This window comes from Crocodylus porosus, unplaced genomic scaffold (genome assembly GCF_001723895.1).
Source record: "Crocodylus porosus isolate Cpor-Errol unplaced genomic scaffold, CroPor_comp1, whole genome shotgun sequence".
Classification (NCBI taxonomy): Eukaryota; Metazoa; Chordata; order Crocodylia; family Crocodylidae; genus Crocodylus; species Crocodylus porosus.
Window position 1 is genome coordinate 165,541,526 of NW_017728906.1, and position 27,302 is coordinate 165,568,827.

At 40.7% G+C, this 27,302-nt stretch overlaps 1 protein-coding gene across 2 annotated transcripts in view; it reads right to left on the bottom strand.

Annotated features, from left to right (window-relative positions):
- Window positions 1–27,302, bottom strand: part of PAN3 (PAN3 poly(A) specific ribonuclease subunit) — a 99,478-nt gene that overhangs the window by 52,904 nt on the left and 19,272 nt on the right. For both annotated transcript variants that reach the window (XM_019530132.1, XM_019530133.1), the window contains 2 exons: window positions 17,977–18,138; window positions 3,294–3,444 (listed from right to left, as the gene is read on the bottom strand). In XM_019530132.1, the coding sequence (XP_019385677.1) occupies window positions 3,294–3,444; window positions 17,977–18,138 (313 nt within the window). The remainder of the gene's footprint in view (window positions 1–3,293; window positions 3,445–17,976; window positions 18,139–27,302) is intronic.

The following is a 27,302-nucleotide window of genomic DNA, read 5'->3' on the forward strand; positions in this document are numbered from 1 at the left end:
GGGCGTGGTCTCTGCTTAGGATCTCATAGCAGCTGCTGAGGGGCTGCACCAGCTTGGAAGTGGGGGGTGACATGGGGAGCAAGGGGTGACATGGGGAGTGAGGGGCAACAGGATAGGTAGGGGCAGGGCACCAGTATGTCAAGGCTGCTCAGCACCACAAAGCACTGGTGGGGGGAGGGAAGGCAGCTGCAGCTGGACCTGCTTCCTAGTAAGCAAAGGAGGCAGGGGAAGGTCCGATTTTCCATGGTAAAAAAACAAAACAGAACCAAAATCATATGCCAACATATACAGCTATTTAGAATTTATTTTATTATAATGATTGAGGCACTGGTAGGCTTCCAAGTTGTTCAAAAATTGTAAGTATATCAATAAAACATTTTGTTCAACTGATACACACACACACACACACACACACACACGCACACACGGGGTGCACCGATAGAGATTTTCTTGGCCAATACTGATTATTCACCAGGCATATAAGCCAATACTAACCCGGTAACTGGTTTACAGGAGCACAGCTGGGCAGCAGGAAGAGCAGCTCCCTGCAGGCAAGCCTATGGAGGTGAAGGGGCCAAAGCCAACTTCAGGCAGCTCATCTCTGCCCTACGCAACAATCTGGGGAGGGGGCCATATGCCCCAATGCCATTCCCAGGAGTGCACACAGCAGTGGGGAGCTGCCCCCACCGCCACACCCCCTGGACAAGCCACCCAAAGCTCCAACCCACTCACTGCACTGGGGTCCCATTCACTGCCCTGGCTGGACAGGGCCCCCACTGCCCCAGTTCCCTCCCTCACTGTGGGACCCTCGATCTACTCCCCCCCCCATGCCCTTTCACTTCCACAAAACTTACCTGCAGGGTGCTGCTCTCCACACTGCCAAATGCTGCTCCTGGCTAAGTGCATGCTGTGGCAACCCGCATGCATGTAGTGTCCAGGGGCCCTGGCCTGAAGGCATATTTATCGGTGACATTATCAGGTACACAGGCCAAAAAAGCCAATAGCCAATAATGTTAATTTTCCTTCTATGGGTACCAATCTGATATGGCACTAGAAACAGGCTAGAAATAGTGCACTTCTACAATAGATCTACTGGTGAACTTCTACACACACACACGTGTATAAATGATAGTGGTGTTTCATTTTAATCATGATAATATGTAAATTTTGGATTTTTTTTTTTTTAACAGAACGTTGGATTTTTTTTAAACAGAAAATGCTGGATTTTCTAAACACAGAAAACCAGGATCCCTGGTCATGAGTCTACTGGCAGCAGCAAAACCAATAGAATTTCACTATTTCTAGCCTGTTCCATGCCAACACCTGTAGTACTGAAAGCTAGAAACACCATGTAATGGTACTGAGATAAGGTCTGTATTTACTGACATAAGGAGGATCTTTACATACTACCTTTGCTTCTGTGCTGTGCCCTAAAAGAGAGAGGCCAATTGTGATAAAAACCTAAAAGGTTAACAAAATGCTATATGTTTGATTTTGCCTAGAAATTAAGTGACAACAGCAAGCATTTTCACAGTATTGAGAAAAGACTGAAATTTATTTTTGAGGGAAAGCTATACAATACTGTAAAGAAAACTTGTCAAAAGTCATATCTTAAAGACATTTTTGATTCACACAAAGTAAAGGAAATACCAGAATCAGAAAAGAGAAATAAGAAAGGTCTATTTACTCTTTCCTCAAGGAATTAGTCACTGAAGTTTCTATATTAAAGTTATTTATCCACTCTAATGTCAGTGCATGAAGCTTATTTCTCTTAGGATATTATTTCAACATTTAACAAATGATTGGTAAGACACTTCCTTATAACGTATGTCATCTAGGTTCTTTTCAGCTATATTTCCCATTAAAAATGTTAGTCCATACAAATCCTGTATTTGCATTGCTCTTTTCTTCAAATTTCACATCTTCTACTGAGGTGCTGAAAACAGTTTAGAATATTTAGATGGAACTTAAAAGAACTATCAGTCTCATAGTTTACAATATATTTTAAAGTTTTGCATGTATGTGGGGGTAGAGGGGAGGTCTGTTACACTGCAGTCCAAGACTTTCAAAGTTAGAATCAGGCTTCAGCAGCTTTATTTAGTTTCCTAAATAAATGGCAAAATTGTCCATAAATGCTGAGAACCCATAAGCTGAGGGGACAATGGAAGCTGTTGGGGAAATCAGCACCTTGAAGAAAATGGGCTTGTGTCAACAAGCTGTACCTTATATGCAGTTTCAGGATATGGGTATAACCATAAACTACATCCAGCTGGAAGGCCTGATGACAATATGGTAAGGTTACTCATGGTGAGGTAGCTCCTATGAAATACCACGATGTTGCAGCCTCCAAAATAAGACAAGTATAGGGTGCCTCCAAACCCTAGCTCCCACTGCCTTGTGGTTACTCCTTGGTTGGAGAAAGGTTAAGAGGCACAACCCTGACAGAAACACACCCCAGATCAGGCAGTCAGCAGCAGTTCTTACATGCTCTCTGTCAGAAGCTACAACCATGGAGGTGCTGAACGTCTGGACTCAGTCTGACCTTTGCATTCCGTCTCAGTGGTCTAAACGGAGGATGGTAGGTCTTGGGCAGCCCCCACTCCTGCCTAGGCGTAAACGTTGAAGGTCTTGGTGTGACAGTTGCAGGACTCCATGCAAGTGGATTCATCAGGCAGCTGACTAGATCTCTCATGCATACCCCAAGATCCAAAGGATTGATGGTTGCCTACTACTGCTACATGCCGTTTCAGGATTTGCATGGAACTTGGTTTATAAAATTTGTTCTTTAAACCTTCAAATATTCTAAAACTAAATAATAATGCTGATTTTAAAAAAAATGAGATTACACAATTTGAGAGAAATAATACCAATGAGATTATTTTTTTTTGGGGAGGCCAATATTTTTAGGTCAAGGTCTTCTCATTTATTATGATGTAATTAGTTTCAATATTAATGACCATATGAAGACTTAAGAAAACCTTGTTTTATAAACACCATACACACTAGAAAGCACTTGTCACTGTGCATTAATATACTAAGTTTGTCTAAATCTACACCACAGTACAGCAAAGAAGCAGAATAAATGAGCCTGTGGCCAAATCCTGTGCTCACAAAGGAGCTACGCTGCTCCTGGCAGCAGGCAATAAAAGCATACCCTAAATATGGAAGTTATTTAAAGCTAGTATACTCTTACTTCCATTAATATTTTCCTGAAGTCAAGGACAAGAACAGAAATACATTTGACTTATGTAAATACACCTATACAGCAAGCTAAATCACTACTTGCAACTTACCTGGAGCTAGTCCAGCAGTAGCAGGACTTCCCATGGAGGGGTGAGAAAACAAGGCTTGAGAGAAGGCAGACATACTAGACTGGGACACATTACTCAGCCTGGAGGTTGATCCTCCTTTAGGAATAAACTCGCTTGCAGTAGGATTTGGTGTCTGTTTAAAAACAAACATAGTAAGTTAATGTTTATTGAAAATGTGAAGATAATCATTCCTATTAAGTACAAAATATTTTTAGGCAGATTTATTTGGGTAGGGGACATTTTAAGAAGTTGCAAAGTTTATCGACTAAAGCAACAAATACAGGAAGTTAAAAGGCACAAGATTTTAAAGTTCCTAACTTGATATTTTAAGTACTCCCTGGGGAAATATGCAATTCTGCACATAAAACATATGCATGTGCATAATTGCATAAGTTTGCATAATTTAACCTGGGCAGGCTCTGGGCCTCCACCAAGCTCCCGACACTACAGCTGGGAGCCCCACGTGGAGGCACTAAGTATAGGGGTGCATGACTGAACAGCTGCTGAGTGGGGAGGAGAGCTTCTGTCTGGGGAGGGGGCTTGTCAGTGGGCATAAGGGTGTGGGCTCACATACCGACCTCCCCATGGTGCATAGCTCCTGCCACCAGAAGCAGCAGTAGAAGCAGCAGGCCCACAGAGCACTCATAGCTGTGGCTGGTAGTGTCCCCCAGCGACACACTGCTCTGGCTGACTCTCGGGGTCTGCACATAGCAGCATGGAGCCAGCCTAGCTGGCCTGCTGGTGTGAGCCTTCAACCCAGACCAGGCTGGTTCTGTGCCAGCACATGGGGTTTACAGCACTGCAGGCAGAAACATGGGCCATAGGGCTGGGCCAGCTGGCTCTGTGTCTTCATGTAGGGATTCCAGCACTCCAGCAAGAAACCAGATGTGGAAGCACAAAGCCAGCCTAACTTCATGGCACGTGACTCTGTACTTCCACATGCAGCTCCCCACTGGAGTGCTGGAAGCCCCATGTGGAGGCACAGAGCATATCTGGCCTGATGGCGCGCAGCTCCCATCTGCAGTGCCACAAGCCCCAAGTGCTGGCATGGAGCCAGGCCAGTCTGGTCTGAAGGCTGGGCCAGCTCCATGCCACCACATGCAGCCCTGGGAGTCAGCACATAATTTTGATTTTTTTCCGATTTGATTCCCTGTATATTTAAGTATATTTAAGGCACTTTAGCAAACTCACCTTATGAACAGTTAAGCAATGCCTTTACACAACACCTATGCAAAATAGTTGTCAAAAACTATTCATCGTATTTCAGAATAACAGACATTTGGAGAATTGAAACTTTGTGAGGGGAAAAGCTCTGCTGTTCCTGCAGAGACTGTCATTATACTATTTCAGAGAACTTACCTCAAAACTAAGAAACAGTTTCAAGTTTAAGCTATAAGAACCACTTCTACTAAAGAAAGGTCATTTCTGTCCTTTTGAAATAAGTCTGCACCTTTTTTTAAGGTTTGCATCCTCTCTCTTACTGCATTTGCATAGCACCTTTAACAAATACTTTTAGTGAGTTGCAAGTTGCTACAATAGGATAAGGCAGCTATTGTACAGCTAATTACCATTCTAAAAGTAATGGTAGTTCCTCTTTACAATAATGTTTTTAATTTGCATTTTTAAAAAAAATTATACAGTTTACACCAAACTAGTAGTGGTGAGCAAAAATCATACTAATCAATACCCATTTATAAAAAACAGTGAATCAAAAGTTAAGAGAAGGGAGTGAAAACAAGAATCCCATGTACATGAATTTGTATAACCTCAGGATTCTTGTGTGTAAAATAAAGTTCAATGTTGCACACAGCTGTCTGAATAAATGCGACAAGACTATAAAGGGAAAAAAACCAGCAGAATTTACACCTTTATTAGTCAGGGTGCTGACAAGATAATTCTTCCCAAAAAATACCTACAGTGATCAAATGTGGACCTTATTGTTTTTAAGCAGATTCAAGTTTTAAAAAAATCTGTACATTTTAGAAAATAGATCCATAGGTCATACGGTTTTCCACAGATGTGCGGGGAGGAGGGAGGGAAGAAAGATACTTGAGTTACTCATAGCAAATGTATCGAAATGGGGGAAATGACGACTATAAAACAGATTAAATTGAAGATTACAGGCAACCCCTGCTTAATGCAGTTTCGGTTAGTGCTATTTCACTATAGCGCTCATTTAAAATGGATACCTCCCGATTTCACTGAGCACTCAGCCAGCTTTGCTATAGTGCTCAGTGGAATCACCATAGGTTATCATATGTTGTATAATATTAATATACTCAAAATATTATATTAATATTTGATGGGGGTTATTTTGCAATTGATCCAGAATGAACTTTCATTGCATTCCACACCAGTCATATGACCAGGATAAATTCTTATTGCAAATAATCTGACTGTATCATCTATCAATCAATGGGTGCATGCGCCTAAACATGAAACAGCAGTCAACAAATGCAGGAAAATGCATTACTATACCTGAACTAATAAAGATCTAAAGTTCACCGTGGCCCTAAAGAGATGGCCAAATCTGGCTAAGGAAAGCCACTACAATATAAAACAAAGCCTGAAAAAATGAAAGGTATTTGTTGCTGGCAACTGAGAAAGAAGACAATGTGGTCAGTTCAGTGATGAGACTAAAGAAAGAGGAAGCACTAAGGCAAAACAGAGTTCCCAAATATGACACTACTCCTGTCAATTCATCAGGCAAAATTATCTGGACAGTTTGAGAAAACAGTAAAGAAAAATGTGCAGAATAAAATGTAAAAACATATCAGTTCAAAAACCTGACAGGATAGCAGTAGAAAAGAAACAAGCTTCCACTACTAAAAGCAGATCACAGACACTGTACATTCATAATCCTGTGATGACAACTCTATCATGTTTACATTAAGAAAACCATACCACACAGACTAAAATAAAGGCAAAAAACCAAACAAACAACTAAATAAGAGTCAAGAAAATCTAATCAGCAAAATTTCCAGATGGCAAGAGACAGAAAACTTCCAAAAGTTAAAATTAACACTTTCATAATTTCCTTTTTAAATCCATTTGATAACTCTCTATGAAACAGTACCAACTTCAGCTTTTAAATGCATTCTGTAAACATACACAACCCAAATTCTGGTCTGCCAACACACAACACCAGTTTTATCAACAAAGCAATATTTTAAATTAAGTAATATTCTGATGCCTTCAATTTCTACCCCTTGCATATTTATGTTAATCTAAATAAAATATCTAAACTAAGTACAAGTTTAAAGGAACTTGATATCAATCATGACTTTCCCCACTGGCCAAAGAAGGGTATTAAGGGTCATATTTAAATAGGTTTCCAATTACTAAACAAACAAACAAAAACCCACAACAGGCCAGATAACGGTCAAACCATGCATCAAAAACATTCAGAAAAAAGTCTGAGCCCATAACATGCCAGGAAAAGACATTATTCCCATTCAAATCCTGATATGGTTTAAGCACTCTACAAGGTCACAAACAAGTGGAAGTTTCTTACCACCATCATATTATTATGGCCAAGCATTTGAAGTTTAGTTGCTAGAGCCAGCTTAGCTAACATACCACAGAAGTTCCAAAAGCTTTTTAAAAATAATTTTCCAAACTCATAAGCTTTCAACTACAGTACAGTACTTCAGTAGTGATTTTTCTTCAATTAAGTGTAATTAATTTACACAATAGCTACAGTCCTGACCCAGGATCAAATCAAAGCCACCACCCCACTGCCTGTCCCCCACCCCCACACTGCTTCCACTTACCCTGCAGGTCTGGGTCCAGGTCCAGTCCCACTCCAACCCAGGGTACAGAACACATGCTGACTGGCCCCCACTCAGCCAAGAAGAAGTGTGGCAGTGGCAGTTCTGGCCCTGGCTCTGATCCCTGGCTGCCACAACAACTGCTGCTGGGCTGGGTAGCAGCCAGAGCCAGCACGTGCTCTTTGCCCCAAGTCTTACTGGGAGCCAAAACTCACGAGAAGTGGTGGCATGGGGAGAAAGGGAAGACAGGGGTAGGTGGGTGCAGGCAAGCAGCAGCGGTGAGGCAAGTGGGAGGGGGCAGGTGGCAAGCTGAAGGAGGGCAAGGGGTGGGGGGGACAAATTACAGACACAAGTGCAATAATTAGATGCTATACATGGGAAAAAAAGTATAACAAAATTTATATTTTCTATGTGCAGAATCTAATTTTTGGTGAACTGTCTTAACTTCAAATTTGTCTTGGATTTGGATAAACACAGTAGATTTCCAAGTGCAACTATACCAAGTTTCCAGATACAAAGCTTAACTAAAATATTCTTTAGGCTCCCTCTACATGTATCATTTATGCTACATATATGGCAAGGGTGCTATGTATGCACCAAAATTAAGGCCTCATAAAATGGTAAGCCATCCATGAAAATAATCTATGCTTCTAACCCTTGCCATTAAAAACATTATCTTGCAGACACAGGATCAAGGTAGCAGCTTGCACAATATACTGTTTTCAATAACACTTAGCTTCAGATTAAACACTGCAGAATAAGGACTAAAAATCAACATAACATGGAAAAAAAAATAAATAACCTAGGCTCAGAAAAGGGCAAGCAGAAGGAAAAAAGTTAAAATAATTTATTCTCTAGCCATTTAGCTGGAGAAACTAAGAGACAGTAATCAAAAGAATATGGATAAAAAATATATTCTGCTATGACAGAGAAAGTTCTGAAAAAACTCAATTAGAGAGCAAAAGGAACAACACAACTGCCGCTTGTGCTACAATCAGTAGATTAAACATAGTGTTTTCCTGTGCATTTTTCTATGCACTGCATTAAACAAATATAGTGAGCTCCTGTAACAATAGGTGGGCAAGCAGGGCACGAGCCCCAAGCACTACTTAAGGGGAAGTACCGGGGGAGGGGGGTTGTCTCACTGTCCTGTCCCATCTCCTACTTCTTGAACTCTGCACCTTCCCTGCAGCAGCTCCAGCACAGGAGCAGCAGCCAAAAATTTGCTGCTATAGGGTAAAATGTCACCATCTTTTTCTGCTGCATTAAAAAAAAAAACCACCCAACGGTGCTTTACTTTAAAACTTTGTGTGTCCCACACTGAGACCAGCATATGTTCAGAAGCGGCAGCATGTTAGTTGTACCCAGCTCACCCAACATCCGTATATATTGTGTGCTTTAGTTGGGTTTTTTTTTTGGGCACTTATCTAATAGCTGATTGAATCAGCTATTAGATAAAAGTGCCAAAGAAGCCCCACTGAAGCACCTGATCTATATTGATGCTGTGGAGCCAGGTCGAAATAATATGCTTCTGCTTCCAGTAAAGCGTGCTTTTTTTTTTTTTTAAAAACAACTCTAAGATGCATGAATGGCTGATTGGCAGCAGTGTCAGCAACAAGAAAAATGGTGACATCTCCCCCTGCAGCAGCAAACCTCCGGCTGTTCCTGCACCATGTGCCACTACCATCCAGACTACAAAACGGATTAGTTACACATCTGGTAAGACCTCTGATACTTTATCTTGTTTACTCATTTCTGTCTAGTCTGCTCCCTATAATTTGATTACCATTATGTATTTGTGTTTCATGTTCTGTAACTTGCAAAGCTGTAGCAAGTATGTGAGAACACACACATGATGAAGTCCCTTCTAAAACAGCTTACAGTCTAAATTGAGTCACAACAGTTAGGAAAAAATTGAACAGGGGATAGGATCAAGAGGGAAATGGTTAATAATTAAATCAAATCATTATTCAGTTCAAGGCATATATTTCTAAGGCTGATTTGATTTTTAAAATATAGAAGGGAATCAAGGTAAAATAGTTCTAATAGTTGATTTATTGTGGGTACCACAGAACAAACAACTCAAAAGAATCTTCAATACGAAATAGGTAGTAGATTGACAAAACCATGAAGGAAGTCTGCTTTATGAAGCGAGTATAATGAAAAAAAATTATGCAGGGAGTGGAAAGGACAAGGCATTCAAGCTGGAAGAGCTCAATGGTTACACAACAAAACAACGTACAACATTTATGCATTAGTAGGGTGTGGAGTTCTCAATTAAAGGATTCGCAGCTCAGAAGGGAGAAATGAAAATTCTTATTTTGTCAGGCATTTGTACATCTTCTCTTCAGTCAAAACAGCATGGAGTCAGAGTGCCTCAAACATTAAATAATTCACCTTCAATATCCCTTTGGACTTGGAAGCAAAGATTAAAGTTGCTTTTCTAAGATCCGGAGGAAATCTAAATGAAGATTTTCAAGTTCCAACTCACTGCCTCATCTCCCAAGACCATTCTTTACTTAGTGTTCATTCCCATGAATAAATTGGCTTGTATATTTTCAAACTTTTATCTTGATTTATTTAAAAACAACTCAAAGTAATAAGTCAACAGCCTAGAGGTCCAACAGAGCTCACAGGCCTCCTTAGGAGGTGCTGACAAAAGGTTATGCTGAAGAGTGCCCTTTTGGCAGGAATAGTCTTTCTGTTATTTACCTGGTATGGTTCTTTTAACACTGGGTGTTTGTGAGGGAGGGAGGAAGGATATATGTGTTTTTTGGAAGAGCCTGTGACCCTTTGTAACAGTGGGAGGTATGGACTTGGAGAGATATTAGGAGACTGGGGAGAGCTCTCTCCTGTGTGCAAGGACAGTGGGAGGGCACAGTGTGTGTTTGGGGGGGAGGGGGAAGCAGGCAGGAAGGAGTAGAAAGAGGTTTCTTATTTCTAGATGTGAAATGGGGTTTAGGAAGCAGCTTTGGAATTGGTTGGAGATTTGCTCTTATTGGAGCAAAAGCGTGGAATGGTGCTTCCTAACCTGTGACTTGCTTGTCATTTATTGTAAGCTGCAGTAATATGCTCATTTCTCTGTGATAAAAGATAACATTTCTCTGGAATTTACATCGGTAGAAATTAGGGGTGCACTGATAAGAGATTTTTGGGGCCGATACCAATAGCTGATATTTAAGAAGGCATATCGACCGATACCGATCCAATTTCCAATACGGCTGGTAAGTCCAGGGTGCTAGAAGGGGTGGGGGGAGGGAAGAGGTATGGGGGAGCAGATCAATGCCCCCTTGTGGTGAGGAGGGGGCAGGGACAGGGGCAGGTACTGCCTAGGTGGGGTGGGGGGGCCAGAGCAAAGGCTCATGGAGGTGGAAGGGGCAGCTCTCGCTGCTGCTTGCACCCCAGGAGGGCACGGGGGGCCATGTGACCCCCCAGATTTGCGCGGGGTGGGGTGGGCTGCAGCCAGGGCTGTGCAGGGCTCTTCTTGGCAGAAGCTGGGCTTGGAGCAAGCACCGGCAGTGCTGGGAGGGTGCTGCATCCACCCCAAATTTTGCTGCTGCACCACTCCCAGCGCCACTGCCACCCAGCACAGCCCAGCTCTTCCCTGCACGTGGGTGGACGCAGGGCATTGAGCCGGGGCTGCAGCTGGCAGTGGTGACAGCAGCGCTGGGAGCAGAGTGGCAGTGAAATTTGGGGTGGATGCAGCATCCTCCCAGCACTGCAGGAGCCTGTTCTAAGACCAGCCCCTGCTGAGAAGGGCCCTGCACAGCCCACTCTGCCCCACACAGATCCAAGGGGCGCATGCCCCCACCCTGCCCTCCCGGGGGACAAGCAGCAGGAGAAGTGGAGAGCTGTGGTTCTGTTCCCTCCCCCACCGCCTGGGCAGTACCTACCCCTCCTCCTTCTCCTCCTGCCCCCTCCAACATTGCAGGGGGTGTTGATCTGTTCCCCCATGTCCCTTTCCTCCCTCCTCCCCATCCACCACACCAGCTGGTAAGTCCAGAGGCAGCAGTCCACGCTGCCAGCTCTGCTCCTCATTGCCAAGTGCTGCACTGTGGCTGCGTGCAACATGGGCATTTATCGGCCAAATTACTGGCTCCATTGGGCCGATGTCTGATACAGCCAGTTTTCTTTATATCAGTACCGATTCAACATTGGACCGATGTATCAGTACACCTCTAGCACAAATCTTTTTGGGAAACAAAGCGTACAGACATTCCGTCTGTGCAGTCCAGCTTTCTCCCCTGATCTGGGGAAGATGTGGGGGGCAGAACCTTCTCTGTTCCTCCCAGTCCCTGCTTCACTGCCCACAGAGGGGAAAGACTACTTGTGCCTTCTCCCAGACTGGGCTCTGGGGAATGGGCAAGCAGCAGCTGCCACCACTCCCACAGCAGGAAACACTAGGGAAAAGCTCCCAGCCTCTTCCTCAAGCCACGTAGTGTCCTTTGGAGAGGAGGCAGGGTGCAGCAGCTGCTCTCCTCCCTCCCAGACTGGTCCATAAGGGGAAAGGCAGAAGTACGGTAACACACCAGCCCCTTCGCCAAGCCATTCAAGTCACCAGCTGGGGAAAGGGCTGTGGGGCTTTGCCTTGCTGTTCTCTTCTTCTCCCAGACCAGTCGGGGAAGGGAAGGCAGAACTTGGACAAAGCTCCTACTCATGCCTGAGATGGAAAACTCAGTGTGAGAAGCCACGAGCAGCTTCTCTGCTCTGCTCCCAATCTCTAAAAGGGGAGCATAAGGGGCAGTGGAGCAAACCCTGAACCCCTTCTCACTCCAGGACTCTGATGCAAGAAAAAGGCAGGGGGCAGTATCACTCCCTCTGCTTGGCTTCCACTGCCCCATGGCCCATAATAAAGGCTTCACCCACTTCACACACCTGGGACTCTGGTGAGAGAAGAGAGAGTGGATGCTTTGCCCTAGTACCCTTGGGAGAGCCTCCCTAAGCCCAGTCCTTGGCCAAGCCAGCTTGCCCTTGCCTCCACTCCCCTCATGGCACCCAGGTGGGTGACAGGTCCAACAATGTAAAATACAATGGGGCTGGGAACTGGGCTTGAGAATACTACTCCTGAGCCTACATCCCAGTCCTGCCCCCCACCTCTTCCTAAAACTGGAGACTGCAGAGAAGCAAGGAGTGATGGCTGCTGCCCTACTCCAACCTCTCATTCTAGGGACTCCTGTGAAAAAAGTTGGTAGGAAATTTGCAGTCCTGCTACCTTTGCTTGGCTCCCAGTACATGGGAGCCAGAGCAGTGCAGCACAACACTCTGCCTGTTTATCACACCACAGTCTCCAAAGAGTAAGGAACAGCAGGGAGCAACTTCTCCCTTTCCCTTCCCTCCTGGGCTAGAGGAGAGGCAGGAGCAGCTGCCCCCACACCATCTCCTGACTGGGATTACCTTGGTCTTGGGATGGAACGGGAACCTTTCCCCCCAGCTCCACTCCTCTTTGTCCTCAGGAGTTAATCCAGGAGAAAATGTATAAACGTTCATTCTCCCAAGAAATACTCCCCCAGGGCTGGCTTCTCCTTGGTTGGAGTCAGCTTATTTTTTCTGCCAGAACCCCCACTTTTGGTCCAGGAGAAAGAGTGCAAATGTCTGTACTCTTCTAGCATCTACCAGGGGAATGATTCTCCTGGTAAAAACTGAACATCTGCATGTGGCCACAGGCGCAGCGATCAAGAGAATCAAAATTTTAGCATGTGCACACAGCCAGTCATTAATAGAAGTGTAAATAAAACAAACATCAACAAAAGCTAATGAAGGTTTAGCGCTCCAAAGACTGATTTTAAGCAAATGTTTATTATATGGCTGTCTAATCACAGTGAACAGGACTTGAAGATCTACAGAGCTTCCACTCTTGTGTTTCTCTGATAAATGTAATTATGGTGGTATGGGAACAGCCACCACAAACTCTGTACACCAAGAAATTAGTCATTACTTTGTGCAATTCTAGACCAGGATACAGGCAATGATATTCAACCTATAAACAAATCCGCTGCCATGGGTATTAAAGAAATAACTCAATTTGTACCCTATCACATATACTACACATACAACTGTGTAGTAGCAGTAGAATCAGCATGTATTTTAAGTGCCTGCCTGGTATACTACATAGTTACGTTAGCTCCATTCACACATCCTACCAGATCAAAGTCAAAACCCAAAGCAAGTACATTTTACTTATGTCATAAATATGTGCCAATATACTTACCAGGCTAAAGACTGGAGACAAGCCTTTTTGTTTTCTTTTTATGTTCTCCTGCACCTCCAAAGTCATGCTGATCTGATCTGACATCCTAAATTGCTTCATAATCCTGTAAGGTCACAAAAACCACCACCAAACTGTATCCAACCTATTCAGAGGCAGTTCTTTCCCTCTCTCTTTTTCTAGTTTTACACCATAGTTTTCAAAATGGCTTTTCTATTCCAAAACAGACAGGAATTTAAAACAAAATAAAACTGACAGATGAGCTACAGAATGAACTTCACTCACTCAAACCACTATACAGTACTATTCTAGTCTAGTTGGGGTTCTTAATAACTATGACATCAGGGAAAGATACATTCTGGAATGTCAGAGCAGCTAGCTAGAGATTGGAGGTAGCTAGGGGACTTTAAACACAAAAACATCTGTCCTTTCCTTGTTTTCCCATTTATGCCCTCTTAAATCTGGTTAATGGCAACCATCAGCAAATCTAGTGCATTAATAAATTCTACTAATTTCATTTTTAGACAACCACCATATTAGAATTAAACTGCTGTTCTTTTGGATCATTTCTAGGTAATCTGATTAGAGGTAACAGATTTTGTTGGTCATTATTTGTCATAAAAACAGTTTTGGGTCAACCAAAGATATAAGCACCTCTATTTTCCAAATTAATTGTGAAATAAACAAATAGTTTCAGCCAAACAACTGAAGATTTTCAAGAGTCAAACATTTCGTTTCCACATTTCCAAAACAAAATGGTTCAAATAATATGTCTTCAAGTAAAAAAAGACAACAAAAACTACTTTTTGTCCAAAACGCATTTTATGCCAACAAGTCTCCCTTACAAAAACCCTACATGATTATACATGTAGCTCTAATTGATCCACAAATTTAAACCTGTACTTTTATAAAGGTATACAAAACCAGTATTTAATACAACTGCAATGTGCAGAGTGTGATCAGATAATAATATGTCTTATTTATTGTATGTATAAAAGTGAATTTAAATAAAGTAGCATTAGGTGTCTTGTACAACACTTTTACTCTAGAGTAATTTGCAGTGGAGTTTTCTCTGCAGTAGCGGTAGGGAGTAAACATACAACCAACCATTTCTCTCAGCTGGCTGCCCAAAATAGGTGTGATCATAGTAACTGGCCACTAGGTGGCAGGGGAACTGGTTTGTACTGAACAGGCACCACCCTGAAATGAAACAAACCATGACAGCATACACAGGACTCCTACATTAATTAGAGTAACTGTCTTTAGAATAAATTGACTAGTCCAGAGTAAAAAGTGTTGTAAAAAGTGTTCCTGCAGGTGGAATTTAACCCCCAAAAGCAAACTTAGTAATACTTTTGATACCAAGAAAAAACTTAATTCAGGTCACTTCCCCCCAGCTGTGTTACCTCTGCAATACTTGCACTGGGAAAACACAGCATAAAATAGATCAGATTCTTGTATGTTCAAAGTTGTATATGATAAATAAGGTTCTGTTATATTTGAGTCACTTTTCTGACCACAGAAAAACATTAATGATGCCCTGTATTCATTTCCCAAATAAAATGAAACCTCTTTCCACATTCTAAATAATGTTTTTAAATGTTCAGTCCTTTGAGCAAGAATGTGAACCTTACAACCTAGCAAAAACTTATAAGCCAACTATAAGATTGAAACATTATCTTACTTTCCTTTTAGTAACTGCTGATCTTCAACAGCCTTGCATCTTCAACATGAGAATATAAATGCTACATCTATCAGAATGCACGTGTCACCTTAGCCTAATACCTTTTTCCCCTACATCCTATATTTCATTACTTAAATTTGCAATTATGAGCTTCTCCTGGCAATTAAAAGGTTAAAACAAAGAATCTGAGATTTAGGAGAGGCTTTCAACTTCTCCAGTAAGCCTTAACTGCCCTAACTACCTGCTAGTTCTTACTGTCATTATTCTAGGCCTGGTCTACATACTGTTTTCAAACCTGCGAGGCTAAGTACAGACAGGCAAAAAACTGAAGGCAGAATTGATTCAATCTAGGCAGCTTCGTCTAAGCTGCGTAGGTTGAACTGATAACCAACTGAACTGACTTTCAGTTTTCATTTGGGAAAGGCAGGGGAGACCTGCACTAACCCAGACCAGTAGATGGGGGTACAGCATAGCCCAGGGCTGCAAAACATCCTGGGATGCTGGGGGTCCGACTGTTAACTTGAACCAGGAAGGGGTTTGGGACAAAGTTCCATAAACCAGTTTGACTCAACTCTGTTAAATCTGATACTGCATCCAAAAAAGTTCATCTTCAACTGGTTTTTAGGCCATTTTGAAAGCAGTTTATGTACACTGAACTTCTGTTCTGTTACAGGTTTAAACTAGTTTCTAATCACTTAAACCAGTTTGTGTGTAATTCTTGTCCCTAGGCCAAATGTATTTCTAAATAGTGTATTTCAGAATGCTACTAAAGGACTCAATCTTATTTGTGGAATATGTACACACTAAGTTAGAAATTCAAAACCAACCTGAGCTATGGCTTCAAAATGCTTTCCTTTCCTTCCTTTTTTGTGTCCTTGTGACAAGGTACTTAGCAGAATTGGCAGACTTGCTGGAATCTGACATGCCATGCATGAACGCTTCTGCTATGGCCTTGAACTTGTGACTTCTGGGTTGTTAACCATGCACCTTAGTGCCCCCTTTAAACTGTTACTTTATAGTTTAAAGGTAGCTTCAGATACCAAAACTTTCTTAATTACTACTGGTTTTTTTGCAATTTTACATTTAATGCTTTTATTTTAAAAAGGATAAATCTCTCTTCAATTTCTGCAAGCAAAGAGAAATAATTGCCACCCACAAGTTCAAAGCTTTAAAAATATACAGTTGCGGAGCCAGGAGTTTGGAAAGGGCGCGTGAGGTCAGGATTGGGTCCCTGCCTGGCCTCTGAGGGTGGCAGGAAATGGCAGCTGTTCCTGGTTGCCCATCTGGCTGTGGAAGACAGGCCACGCAGCTCAACTCTAGCAAGACTGGGCTCTTAGCTCCTGGGATCAGCAGGGGAGGAGGAATTGAAGTGGGGAGAAGGGCAAGGTGCAAAGGCACCCCCACACTCCCTGTCCTCCACCAGATCAACCCCTAGAAGCAGGTAAGAGGCAGAATATTTTTCTCATGAATTTTAAAGCTGTAATTCAGTTTCGCATCTCTACCCAGAAGGCTCTATAGGTAACCTTGCTCCCACAATGTACATACAGTCTCTTTCTACTCATTTCCCCATTTGATACATTTTCCATGGGTTGTCAACTTCTTTTCCCATTCTTTTTCATGCTTTCTTGCTTCAGCACTTGTAATTTTTTTCCATTCTTCCATGCATGTGCTTTTAAATCCTGTATCTTCAACCAAGACTTCCGAATTAGGCTGTATTAAATAGAAACTCATGTATCCTGTATAAGACTAATTAAACCATGCAGCAGGTACAATGCAAATTTGGATTCATTAAATTTTGTTCCTTATATCATCCAAGTTTCCTTCCTGTTGCTGCAGGCCCAAACCATTCTCATTTCAATCTCACAAATAATCAAGTGCTATGGAAGATGTAACACCAACCCCACTTGAGTACAGTTTAGGACAAGCAATTTTAGAAAGGGCAGCTGTACCTTGGTCAGAAGATTTGTGTCTGAAGTCTTTTGCCTCTCCAATCTGTAGAAACTCTATTTTTCTGTACCCTCAAGCTGTGCAGAGGGGAGCGTGAATGAAAGCAGCACAGATGGCAAGCTGATCAGAGAAGCAGCAGCTGATAACTCTTCCTGACCTCTCCAGGTCCTGCTGAGTTTGGAGATTGGTGTTCTACCATTTTGCTTCCTACTCATACATAGGTGTTGGCACTAATAAACCACGTGTGTGCCCCCAGCAACCATGCTACTTAAGTTTAGTGGGTGGAAAAAATTACGTGATATCTACAGAACTCTGATTCTAACTTTACCACTGATCCATTGCCCGGTTTTAAGAAAATATCTTTGTCTTCCTATCCCAATTTGGAAAACAAATATCAAACATTACCGGAAGATGAACTGGTTGCTCTTTAAGAGAAATCTTGTGTACAAGTTCCTAAGTAATAACAAGAATAACAACATAGCTAAGGTCTACATGACCGTTCCATTCTAAACCCCTCTTTAAAAGTTCTCTAGTTTACACCCCTCACCCCACAAGACTAAGCATTCATTTGAATCAAACAAATCATTTTCAACTTTGAGCACATTATCCTCTTATAAAGTAAATTTAAAGGCAATAGAGAAAAAAAAGACTCGGTGCAAACTGAAAACTGATCATTTTAAATGCACAAGATAATCATAAAATGTAGACTTCCAAAGAAAAAAAAAAAGCTATCTATTTCAGGTACTTAAGGATTTTTTTTTTTTTAAAGAAACATCTCTTGCCATAAATGATACATCTTATTTTAACTTCTAAGATACTTGTATGCTTTCCCCCTCAAAAGATAACAACATAAAAAAAAATGCACTGAATAGGAAGGATGGGCAAGGACTCTAAAATGCCATACAAGAGTCACTTTTCCTGGGAGCTACTATACTTATTTCACTAGGTAAACTAGGAGTCCAGTTCCAACCTCTGCTTGGGATAACTTTCTAACATTTTCCAAAACTGAAAATAAAGCATCCAAGGTATTGAAAAAGTGACTAATAAAAATAATTTTACCTGTAAATTGTTTTCTGTGACTCTGTTCCACCAAACCATATTGATGGGCACTCCTGTTTTACACCTGTCAGCCAGACAGCCAATAGTGTTCTTTGATTTTCGTGCTTTTGATCCCACCGGAACTATCCTCTCCTCCAGCATCCCCAGACGATACTTCCTTGGCTACGAAAAAGAAGGAGAGAAACCAGGCCACTCCTAACATCCCTCAGTCTAAAACTAAGCTGAAATAGGTAGTATACCATAGAATAATCTCTGGATTGGTGGAATAGGAAACAATTTGCAAGTAAAATTTCTCTGAGACTGTTTCCCTTCAATTCCGACTATTGGGTTCTAACTAATAATGCTTCAAGAAGGAGAAGCAGACTAAGGGAAGGTCACACATTTGTAAGCAACAGAAGTCAACCATTGAAATCTGTGCATAGTGTCTGCTGTTTCATAAAAAATTGGGGGGTGGGAGAGAGGAAGGTTTTACAAAAGTCTTCCATTGATACTTCTGTTTTTCTATCTCACCAACAAGAAATCTTCATAGCAGGGCAAATTCAAAGCTCTTAGAAATCCATGGTGCTTTCCAATCCATATGCTTTGATAGCACATACCTTCAAATCACATTGTGATACTGAACTCTTGCCACTTTCCTTGGGAAGGGGCAAAAACTTTCATAGAACAGAGAATTAACTTTAGGGAAAGGATTTAAGAAAAAAAATTGTAATACTTTTACCAAAAAGCATAGGGTATTTGTTTAAAAAAAGTTTAAGCATAAGAGGGGAAAGAACTTATTTACAGGTGAACACAAGCAACTAAGCAAAAATTATGTCTGTCCAAATGAATATTTAGAAGACTATTTCTAACTACCTTCCTAGGCGAAGGCGAACAAGAAAGACGATGAAAGAATAAAATGAAACCAGCTTCAAGGGAAAAAAAATGAAACATGCTTTTCAAAACTGAACATGCAATAGGTAGTTGTGCCTTTACAATAGATAGAACATTTGTTCCTCAAACTGAGAACTCAGACCTTTAAAAAGCACTTAAATTAAAAGAAACTGGAGATTATAAAGGCTTTTAACCAAGGAGGCGGCAAAGGACAAAAGTTGTCTTAACTTTACCATGTTGTCAAGCCAGCGTGTCCTACCAAGGAGGAAAATATCAGAAGAATTTTGAAGTATGTATGACTCTGGCTTCTTCAGTAAGACTATACATACTTGGAAACTAACTCCCATGCTTCTGATTCCAGGCTTTAATGTGGATACTTGGCCACTAGCATCTAGTGAACACCAATTAAAACATCTCACCTAAGTCATAGAGCAATTCTAAAATGCTGTCAGAAGCCTCTCCCTAGTATAGATAAAAGGTTATTGACTCTTGCCTGAATGAAGAACATAAAAGGTTTAGGATTTTGTCAAGAATCTGCTGTAGAACTTGCAGAATGACCAAAGGATGTACTGCTGTAGTAAAATCCTAATGATAAAGAGGAAAAACAAGACAACTGATCTATTTTAAAGTATTTGCATACATATCACAAAGGATAGAATATTTTGGTTTCCTCTCCCCTTTTATAGTAAAAGCCACTCCAATTTACAACATTCTAACAGTTTTGATTAGTAATTGAATAATGAAATCTGAAATAGATTAGAATCAAATGACCATAACTGTTATACTGAAATATGTTATTGTAACAACTCCAGAGATGGGAGCTACTAAATATGTGGCTCAACCCTGCTAAGTTTTTATTACTATCTTTTTAGATTTTTTAGTATAAACTCTGACATTTCACAGCAAGAATATAGTTCTGCTCATAGAGTCATCGTTGACTGATAACATGTTAACCATAAGATGTAAACTTAAAACTTACCTGCATACAGAAACCTACTTAAATCAGTTGCACTAAAATCTGAATGATTCATCAGTACAATAAAATGAGCAGACCATTACAGAACAAGTTCAAAAGGAAACAATGAACAGAAGATACACCTGAGAGATAAGTGATGGTGAAAATTTAGTCATTAGTCTAAACCACTACTGAATGGGTGACTAACAGCAAATTTTGTCTGCTGCACATCTATGACTGACTTCTGTAGGCAATAGCCCAAATTAGTTAAGAGTAAGAAACAAAAGATGCAAACTTAATGACTTAATAATTAAGGGTCAAAGTTGTTTAAAGATTAATTAGAATTCCTGGGGTACTACAGAAAGTATAACTAGCTTTTGCAGTCTCTTTTGTAGTACTTACAGTGGGAATATAATAAGCTGCATGATGGGAAAAAAGTGTACAGTCTTTCCACATTCAGAGCACAACTTAATTAACACTTAGCTTTACTGTAAACTGTAATCATCTAAGGGAAAGAAAAAAAGGAAAGAAATTCAAACCACTTTAAACGATCAAGTGGTTTTCAATATTTCAAACAGAAACAGTATTGCTACACATTATCTGTCATGGTTTGATTTCTGCCACGGTAGACTATTGCCCTTGGGGAGTTTTGGATAGGACTTAAAAAGCAGTATTTAATCCGCTGTCCAAGGATACTGGACATTTTACCTCTTAGCAAGGATCAGTCTCAATGCCTTTACTAACATTTCTACCTCCTCCTTACTGTTCTCGTCATCTGTTAGGCAGCTGCTGTCTATTTTCCACCTCAAAAGACTACATTTAATGTTGAAGTTCATTCACATTTATGAAAGGATTTTGCATCCTTCAAAATGAAAGGTGATCTATAAATATTTTGAAAGGGAGAACTAAAACAAAAGGGGAACTGAGCCAAACATTTTACAGTGGAAAACAGTTTCTTTTATGAGACTGAGATGCCAAGGCAGCACAACAACTGAATTCCAGCTTCATAAAGGGGCACGATCCCACCCCCCTAAAACACTAAAAATAAGACCAGAAAAACAAAATAGAACAAAAGAAGAACATGGCTAATTCTTTGCCACTAAGCAATATCAGTCTGAACTTATAAACCCTTACTACCAGTCTTCCTGTCAAAAGGAATTAAAAAGGCAAGTACCCAACATTAAATTTCATTTGACACCAGAGGCAAAATATTCATAAGCATTTGGGTGACTCAGGGTCTTGCTGCACATTCAACTCTATAACTCAAGACTTCCAAAACATAATAAAATATGAAATCCCTGGAAACATTTTAATAAAGAATGGAAACAATTTTCAAAATATACCACATTTACCTACAAACTATTGTATCGATGCAAAGGTATTGTGGTTAAGCGGTAGATCAGCTTACAGGTAGTAGCAGCAAGGAAGAGTTTCTGTTAGTAGAGATGGGTCAGTTTACAAATAAACTGAGAAATCAAACTAAACTGTCCACAATCACTATATTCCCTCCCCTTATGCACAGAAGAAAATAAGATTAGAACACAGGAAGAGAACTGAACTGGGAGTTAAAGTTAAAAATAAAGCATCCATTCTGAGCCTCTAGGGACCTCCAGGACCACCGAGGACCATCTTTTCTCTGGAAGGTGGGCTTGCCAAGGAAACAGTGACAGTGACAATCTGGTTAGTAAAAACACAAACTGGAAATTGGGGCAGAGGCAAACCCCCTTTGGATGAGTGCAGCAAGCGTCTGCTAGACGGATTCTATCGAGTAAAGATTTTTTCAGACAGACTTCTTTTTCTAAAGAGCTGTACAGATAATTATGCTAACTGTAATATTTGGGGCATCTGATATTTTGATACTGTGCAATGACTAAAGCAAATTATTAGAAGCAGTATCATACCTAGCAAGAAATACACCAGACTACTGGAACAAATGAGAAGGGTCAAACAAGCAAGGCCTCCACAAAATCTTCTAGAGTCTGCCTTTGCAAACTATTATTTGGCTCCCTTTCAATATAAGCTTCTTGAGAGCAAGTCTATTAACTGTCCAAATTATACCAACTCTGCCACACTTAAAACTGTAAACCACGCCATGAAGTCTGTGGCTCAGAAAAATGTAGACGTGCTTTGTCTAAGGGAAATTTAGGATCTTTATTATATAGAAAATTGTGAATAATCCAAACTCCAAGAGTAAACTTTACTCCAGGAAAGACTTACTAATTTGCAAAAATGGATCTATCACCATTGGTGTGCACAGATTACACTTTAAAGTTGGGAAAAAAATTTCCAGCCCCAGTATCTTACCATCTAATTTAAACCAAGTCAAATACTGGATTATGGAGAGTTGGGAATCCAGGAAATAACAGTTGATTACAGGAACAAAATGAAGTATACTATTCAAGAAAATCAGTTCAGAAATGCTTAGGTTTTATTTATTTATTTTTTACTGTAACCTTTTCTTTGGAGGGGGGAGGAGGGGTGAACAAGACTCCAGAATGAGAGTAACTTGGTATTCGAGTTGAGATTAACACTGGCAAACTATGAAAACGTTAAAACGATTCAGCTTTGTGATTAATCTACTAGGACAGAACCAGTTTTTGCTATACAGGCAGTCCTTGGACTTATGACACAATCGGTTCCTGAAAACTGTGTCTCAAGCTGAAATGCTGGAACTCAGAACCAATTTTCTCATAAGAAACAATATTATAAACAGGGGGCTGGTTCCTGAACCAAGGCCCAATACCCTATTTTCACTAAAAATACCCCAGAATTTTGTACTCAATCAATTATAGATGAGTAATATAGTTACATTAACGTATTTATATTGTAAATAGCAATCATATTGATTTGGAAGGACTTCTTTGAGGTGACTTTGCTAGACTTTTTGAAAGGCTTTGGTTGGGCTTTTTGAAGGGTTCTTGGCTAGTGTCTTCTGGAGTCTTGACCACTTTCTTAAAGAAAGTGTCCAAGGAAGTTTGGACAGATGTTCTCCAGGGAGATGAGCGATGCAGCTAACTTGTTTGCTGGTGTGGCGTCGCATTGGATCAAGTGTTGTAAAGTTGAAACTGATGTCAATTTATAAACGTTGTAAGTGCAAAATATTGCAACTCCAGAAGTTGTAAGGTGAGGACTGCCTGTACTATGTTTTGAAAACTGACAGTTGAATACAAGTGACAACTTATTACCTCCTCAAGTTCACAACTGCACTCTTAACAACTAGTAGCCTGATATATTTATAACATCCCTCCTTCCTCCAGAATAGCCACTACCACTTTTGTATTTCCCTTCAATAGATGCGATACGTTAGCTAAATTGAAAGGCACAGTACTTTTCAGATGAACAGTGTTACTATGATCCTCCATAATATATGAAAAGGCACTTTAAGTAAGGGTAAGGATAAGGATAATACTGGTACTCAGGGGCATTCTTGGCATAAAACTGGATTACCAATGTATTTTACAAAAAAGTATGACTAAAAACTACCTAAATTAGCTAAAATTTATATAGAAAGCAATGTCTTTAGTTTACATGACAAGCAAGTGGAAAAGAAAGCTGTCTTGTCCTATTTCTGTCTCTTTCAGATGAAAAGTCGGGTTGACAATGTGGATCTATAAAGCCACACAGGCTGCATCCAAATGTGCCTGTAACAGTACAAATAGTAGTGGCAAATATTTGTGCTCTAGCACATGACTCTGCACGTATCCTTTTTGCAGGACACTGAGTGAGTTTACCCATGTATTTACTCAAACCTAGATTTACTGCGGAGTAAGCTACTGCATGGTGGGTGCATCTACACGTGTTCCTATGGCACTGTTGTTACTGTGCCATCGTTTAGCGACAGTTCTAAAAGATGACGTAGTAGCAGCCAGTACTGCTCCGCATGTGCTGCACATGGTTGTTTTTAAGTAGTATATCACCACAGCGACATGCTATAAACAGAGGCGTGTGTCACTGTGGCACCATAGCTACTTCATGGGTCTTGCCTGCAGATGCTATGTTGCTGTAGCACATTGCTAGTGACATAATGTCATATGTAGATGTGGCAAGTAAGGGGTCTTGGGTAGGTGTCTACACATGCAAGGGTTAGGGAGCAGATTTTCTCCCAGTTCCCTGCAACCCTGCGATAGGCCCCTGCCACTACCCCAGGGGCTGGCAGGGAGCACCAGGGCCAGGAGACAGCCGTCTCTTGGTCCCAGGGCTCTGCCTGCTGATGGGGCAGGGACAATGTCCCCCTGGCCTGGCAGTAGGAAGCTTCTGGCCCTGGCTCCCAGATCAGAGGCAGACTTGGAAAGAGCTGCAGAGGAGGGGCAGGTCCCAGCCCCCTGCTCCAATCCACTAGTAGGGCTGCTAGCAGCTAACTAAAATCGTGGTAGCAAATTTTGTCCCTGCGCTGCACATTTGCAGCACAGGGCATGTTTTAGTGTTCCGCATGTGTGGGTTGTGGTAGCACAAGCTGCATGGGTCTGCACGTGGGGATGCAGCCACATGGTTTTGGTCTCAAACCAAGAAACACTCCCTCCTACCCTTTATGTTTTGCTATAACCAGTGGAATCAAATGATACCTTTGTACCATCTCTTCCTTCCAGTTTATGAATGCTAGAAGCAGTGTTCTGGCTTGATTTTGCTTCACTTAATGGGAAAAAAAGATCAAGTTCAACAGTTTCATAGACTGTAAGGCTGGAAAGGACCTCTGAAGATCATTGGGTCCAGGCCCCTGCACCAAGCCAGAAAGACAAATGGGGTCAGGTGACCCCAGCAAGGCAACTGTCCAATCTCCTCTTGAATATTTCCATGGTAGGCGACTGTACCACCACTGGACGTAGCTTATTCCAGTCTGGACACAATAGTTATGAAGTAGTTTTTCCTTATGTTGAGCCTGAAACAGTCTTCCAGGAGTTTGTGGGCATTACTCCTAGTTTTTCCCAAGGGTGCCCTGGTGAACAGTTATTCGCCAAGCCCTTGCCCTTGCTGTATGCCCCTGACGAAGGGGTAAACTACTACCAAGTGCCCTAAGCTGCATCAGACAACAGAGGAAGAATGGCATTTAAGGAAATTGTTAGAAATTGTTCCCAGCTCCACAGACAACCAACAGACCCTTTACAAAACTTATGGAGTAAATGGAATGTGGTGAAAGGAATTTGAGCACATGGATTAAAGCTCAGCAGTCAGAGAATTTGTTTTGTATGCTGCTTTATTGCTTTTTTTTAACCCTCCAAAACCCCAGCTGAACTGAGGGAAAAGGATGACATTTGCCATGCCACTAATGGACGTGAAGTTTTCATTAGTTTGTTGTAGCTCTTCCTCCTTTCATAGGTTTAAATGAAAGTTATGTTTCCAGCATTTGGAGGTGAGATTTTCATTAGCTAAAAAGTTTCAATAGTTAGGCAATAGTCTGTCTTGTTAGAAGCAGTTATGGGAGTGAAAGCTGTTTTGAACTGCAAGCTGCATTTTACAGTTTCTACAGTGGATTTAACAAATGCACAGATTAAGGCTATGCAGAGATCCTGGAAGGTCTAAAAAGGCTAAGGAAGGCCTTCATACACAAGTTTTCAACCCTATTTATGTTGACTAGGGGGTCTGATCTAGTGTACTGGAAAAATCCCTAATACAGACACACTTATACAGGCAAGCTATTCCAGCTTTGCAAGTGAAAGAAATTATATCAGTTTCAAAGGAATTTTTTCTGGCACAGCTACACCAACAAAACTTTAATGTGGAGAGGGTTTAAGATATGGAGAAAAGTATCATCTGTAAATATGTATTCTGAGGAGTCAAAAATGTATTATGCAACTGCAAAATTCTTCAAGTGTGGATCTCATGTACTTCTACTGTACCATCTGGATTGTGTGCAAACAAACAGCTCCAGATTATGGAATTTGCATGTGTAGTTTAATTTTTTTTTTAAATTTTTGGAAAAGTAATTAATCATTTCTCTTGTATAAGGATTGCATACAAATACTGAGAAATATTAAGTTCACATAATGAAACACCCAATCTAGAGGGAATAAATTTAAAAATTTATATGCAGCCTTTACTCAGCCATTATGCATATGCATTACAAGATACACTAATGAGTAATAATAACACTAATTCCCAATAACATAATAATTTCCTACCAACTTCAATTTGAGTGATATTCTATTACTGTATTCAAAGTTTAAGGATTGCATAGGAAGCATTTATAGCACGTCATTTTTATGCAACATATCGCACATATTTGACAGAGGAACAGTGAAAGGTTGCAAAATAGACAAAGGCACCTTGATGTTAGGTTACAAGGTTAGGTTTATATTTAATTGCCTTAAGCCTTGATCTACACTCAAGGCTATGCAGCTGGTTGTGATGTAGGCTGAAAAAGCTCATAAAATAAAATCCCAAGATACATATCAAAGGGATTAAAACAATGAAGATATGCTGGTCACCAAATATACTGCATTTATTTATATTGCATTCACTAACAGCAGCACAAATCAAACTGATTTTTTAAAACATAGCTTATTAAAAGTACATTAGACCTAAAGCATTCATATTCTAGAATGCTCTCTTTCAAACAGAGGTATAAAAACAACAGCAAAATAAATGTGCTTTCATCAACATAAATCATACTAATTTTGGTAATAAAATGTTGGATTAGTTTAGTTCCATGAAACAGTGTATGATGCCTACCAACCCACAAACCAAGCTATATCTGGAAAAAAAAATACTAAATCAGATACGATTATTAATAAATGCACCAAATTTAAGACTAAAAAAATTTAGAATGTAGCAGTAATTTCTTTAAACTGTAAAATGAAGACCAGACAGTGTCACAGTCTGGACACACCTTGCAGTTAAGTTTAGTTTCTTCACAGTAAAAATGGACTATCAATTGAACATTTAGTTCCTTTCTATGAAAATAATATTGTTGAAAGAATCTCAGAAACAAGAAAGTAGTTTACATGATTGATCTAAATATGTTTTTATTACATTAGGATGAAATAATGTCAGAAGAAAAGCTTCACGTCGGGGGGGAAAAAGCAGCCTGGGAACAGCCTTAAGTCTTCCTTGCAGCCACACACCTGCAATTTACAGCACATAGTGACACAGATGTGGCATTCCCAGTAAAGACTTCAGTAATGACTGTTTATCTGGCTAAGCTGTAACTTATGTTCTGAATGTATTAAAATAGTATGGTGGGAAGATATCAAGAGAGAGAAAATAGCTTCATCACATTCCCATCAAAAGTAGAGAGTCAGAAACTGCAAGCTCTTAAGGGTACCTGACAAACATGGCATCCTCCTAGACTGCCTGGCTGGCTGACTGGGAAAAAGCTAGTTTGAAGCAAAAAGAAGGACTTTGTTTTTGAGTTACGTAAAGAGGACCACCAAGCATTATACCAGTTGGAAACCAGAGAAAAAACAGGGAAGGGATGTTGAGGGAAAATCACACATCCTAGCTTCCATGAAGGTAGGATGACTATGGATGGATAGAGACTGTAAAAATAAACTGGAATTAGACTAGG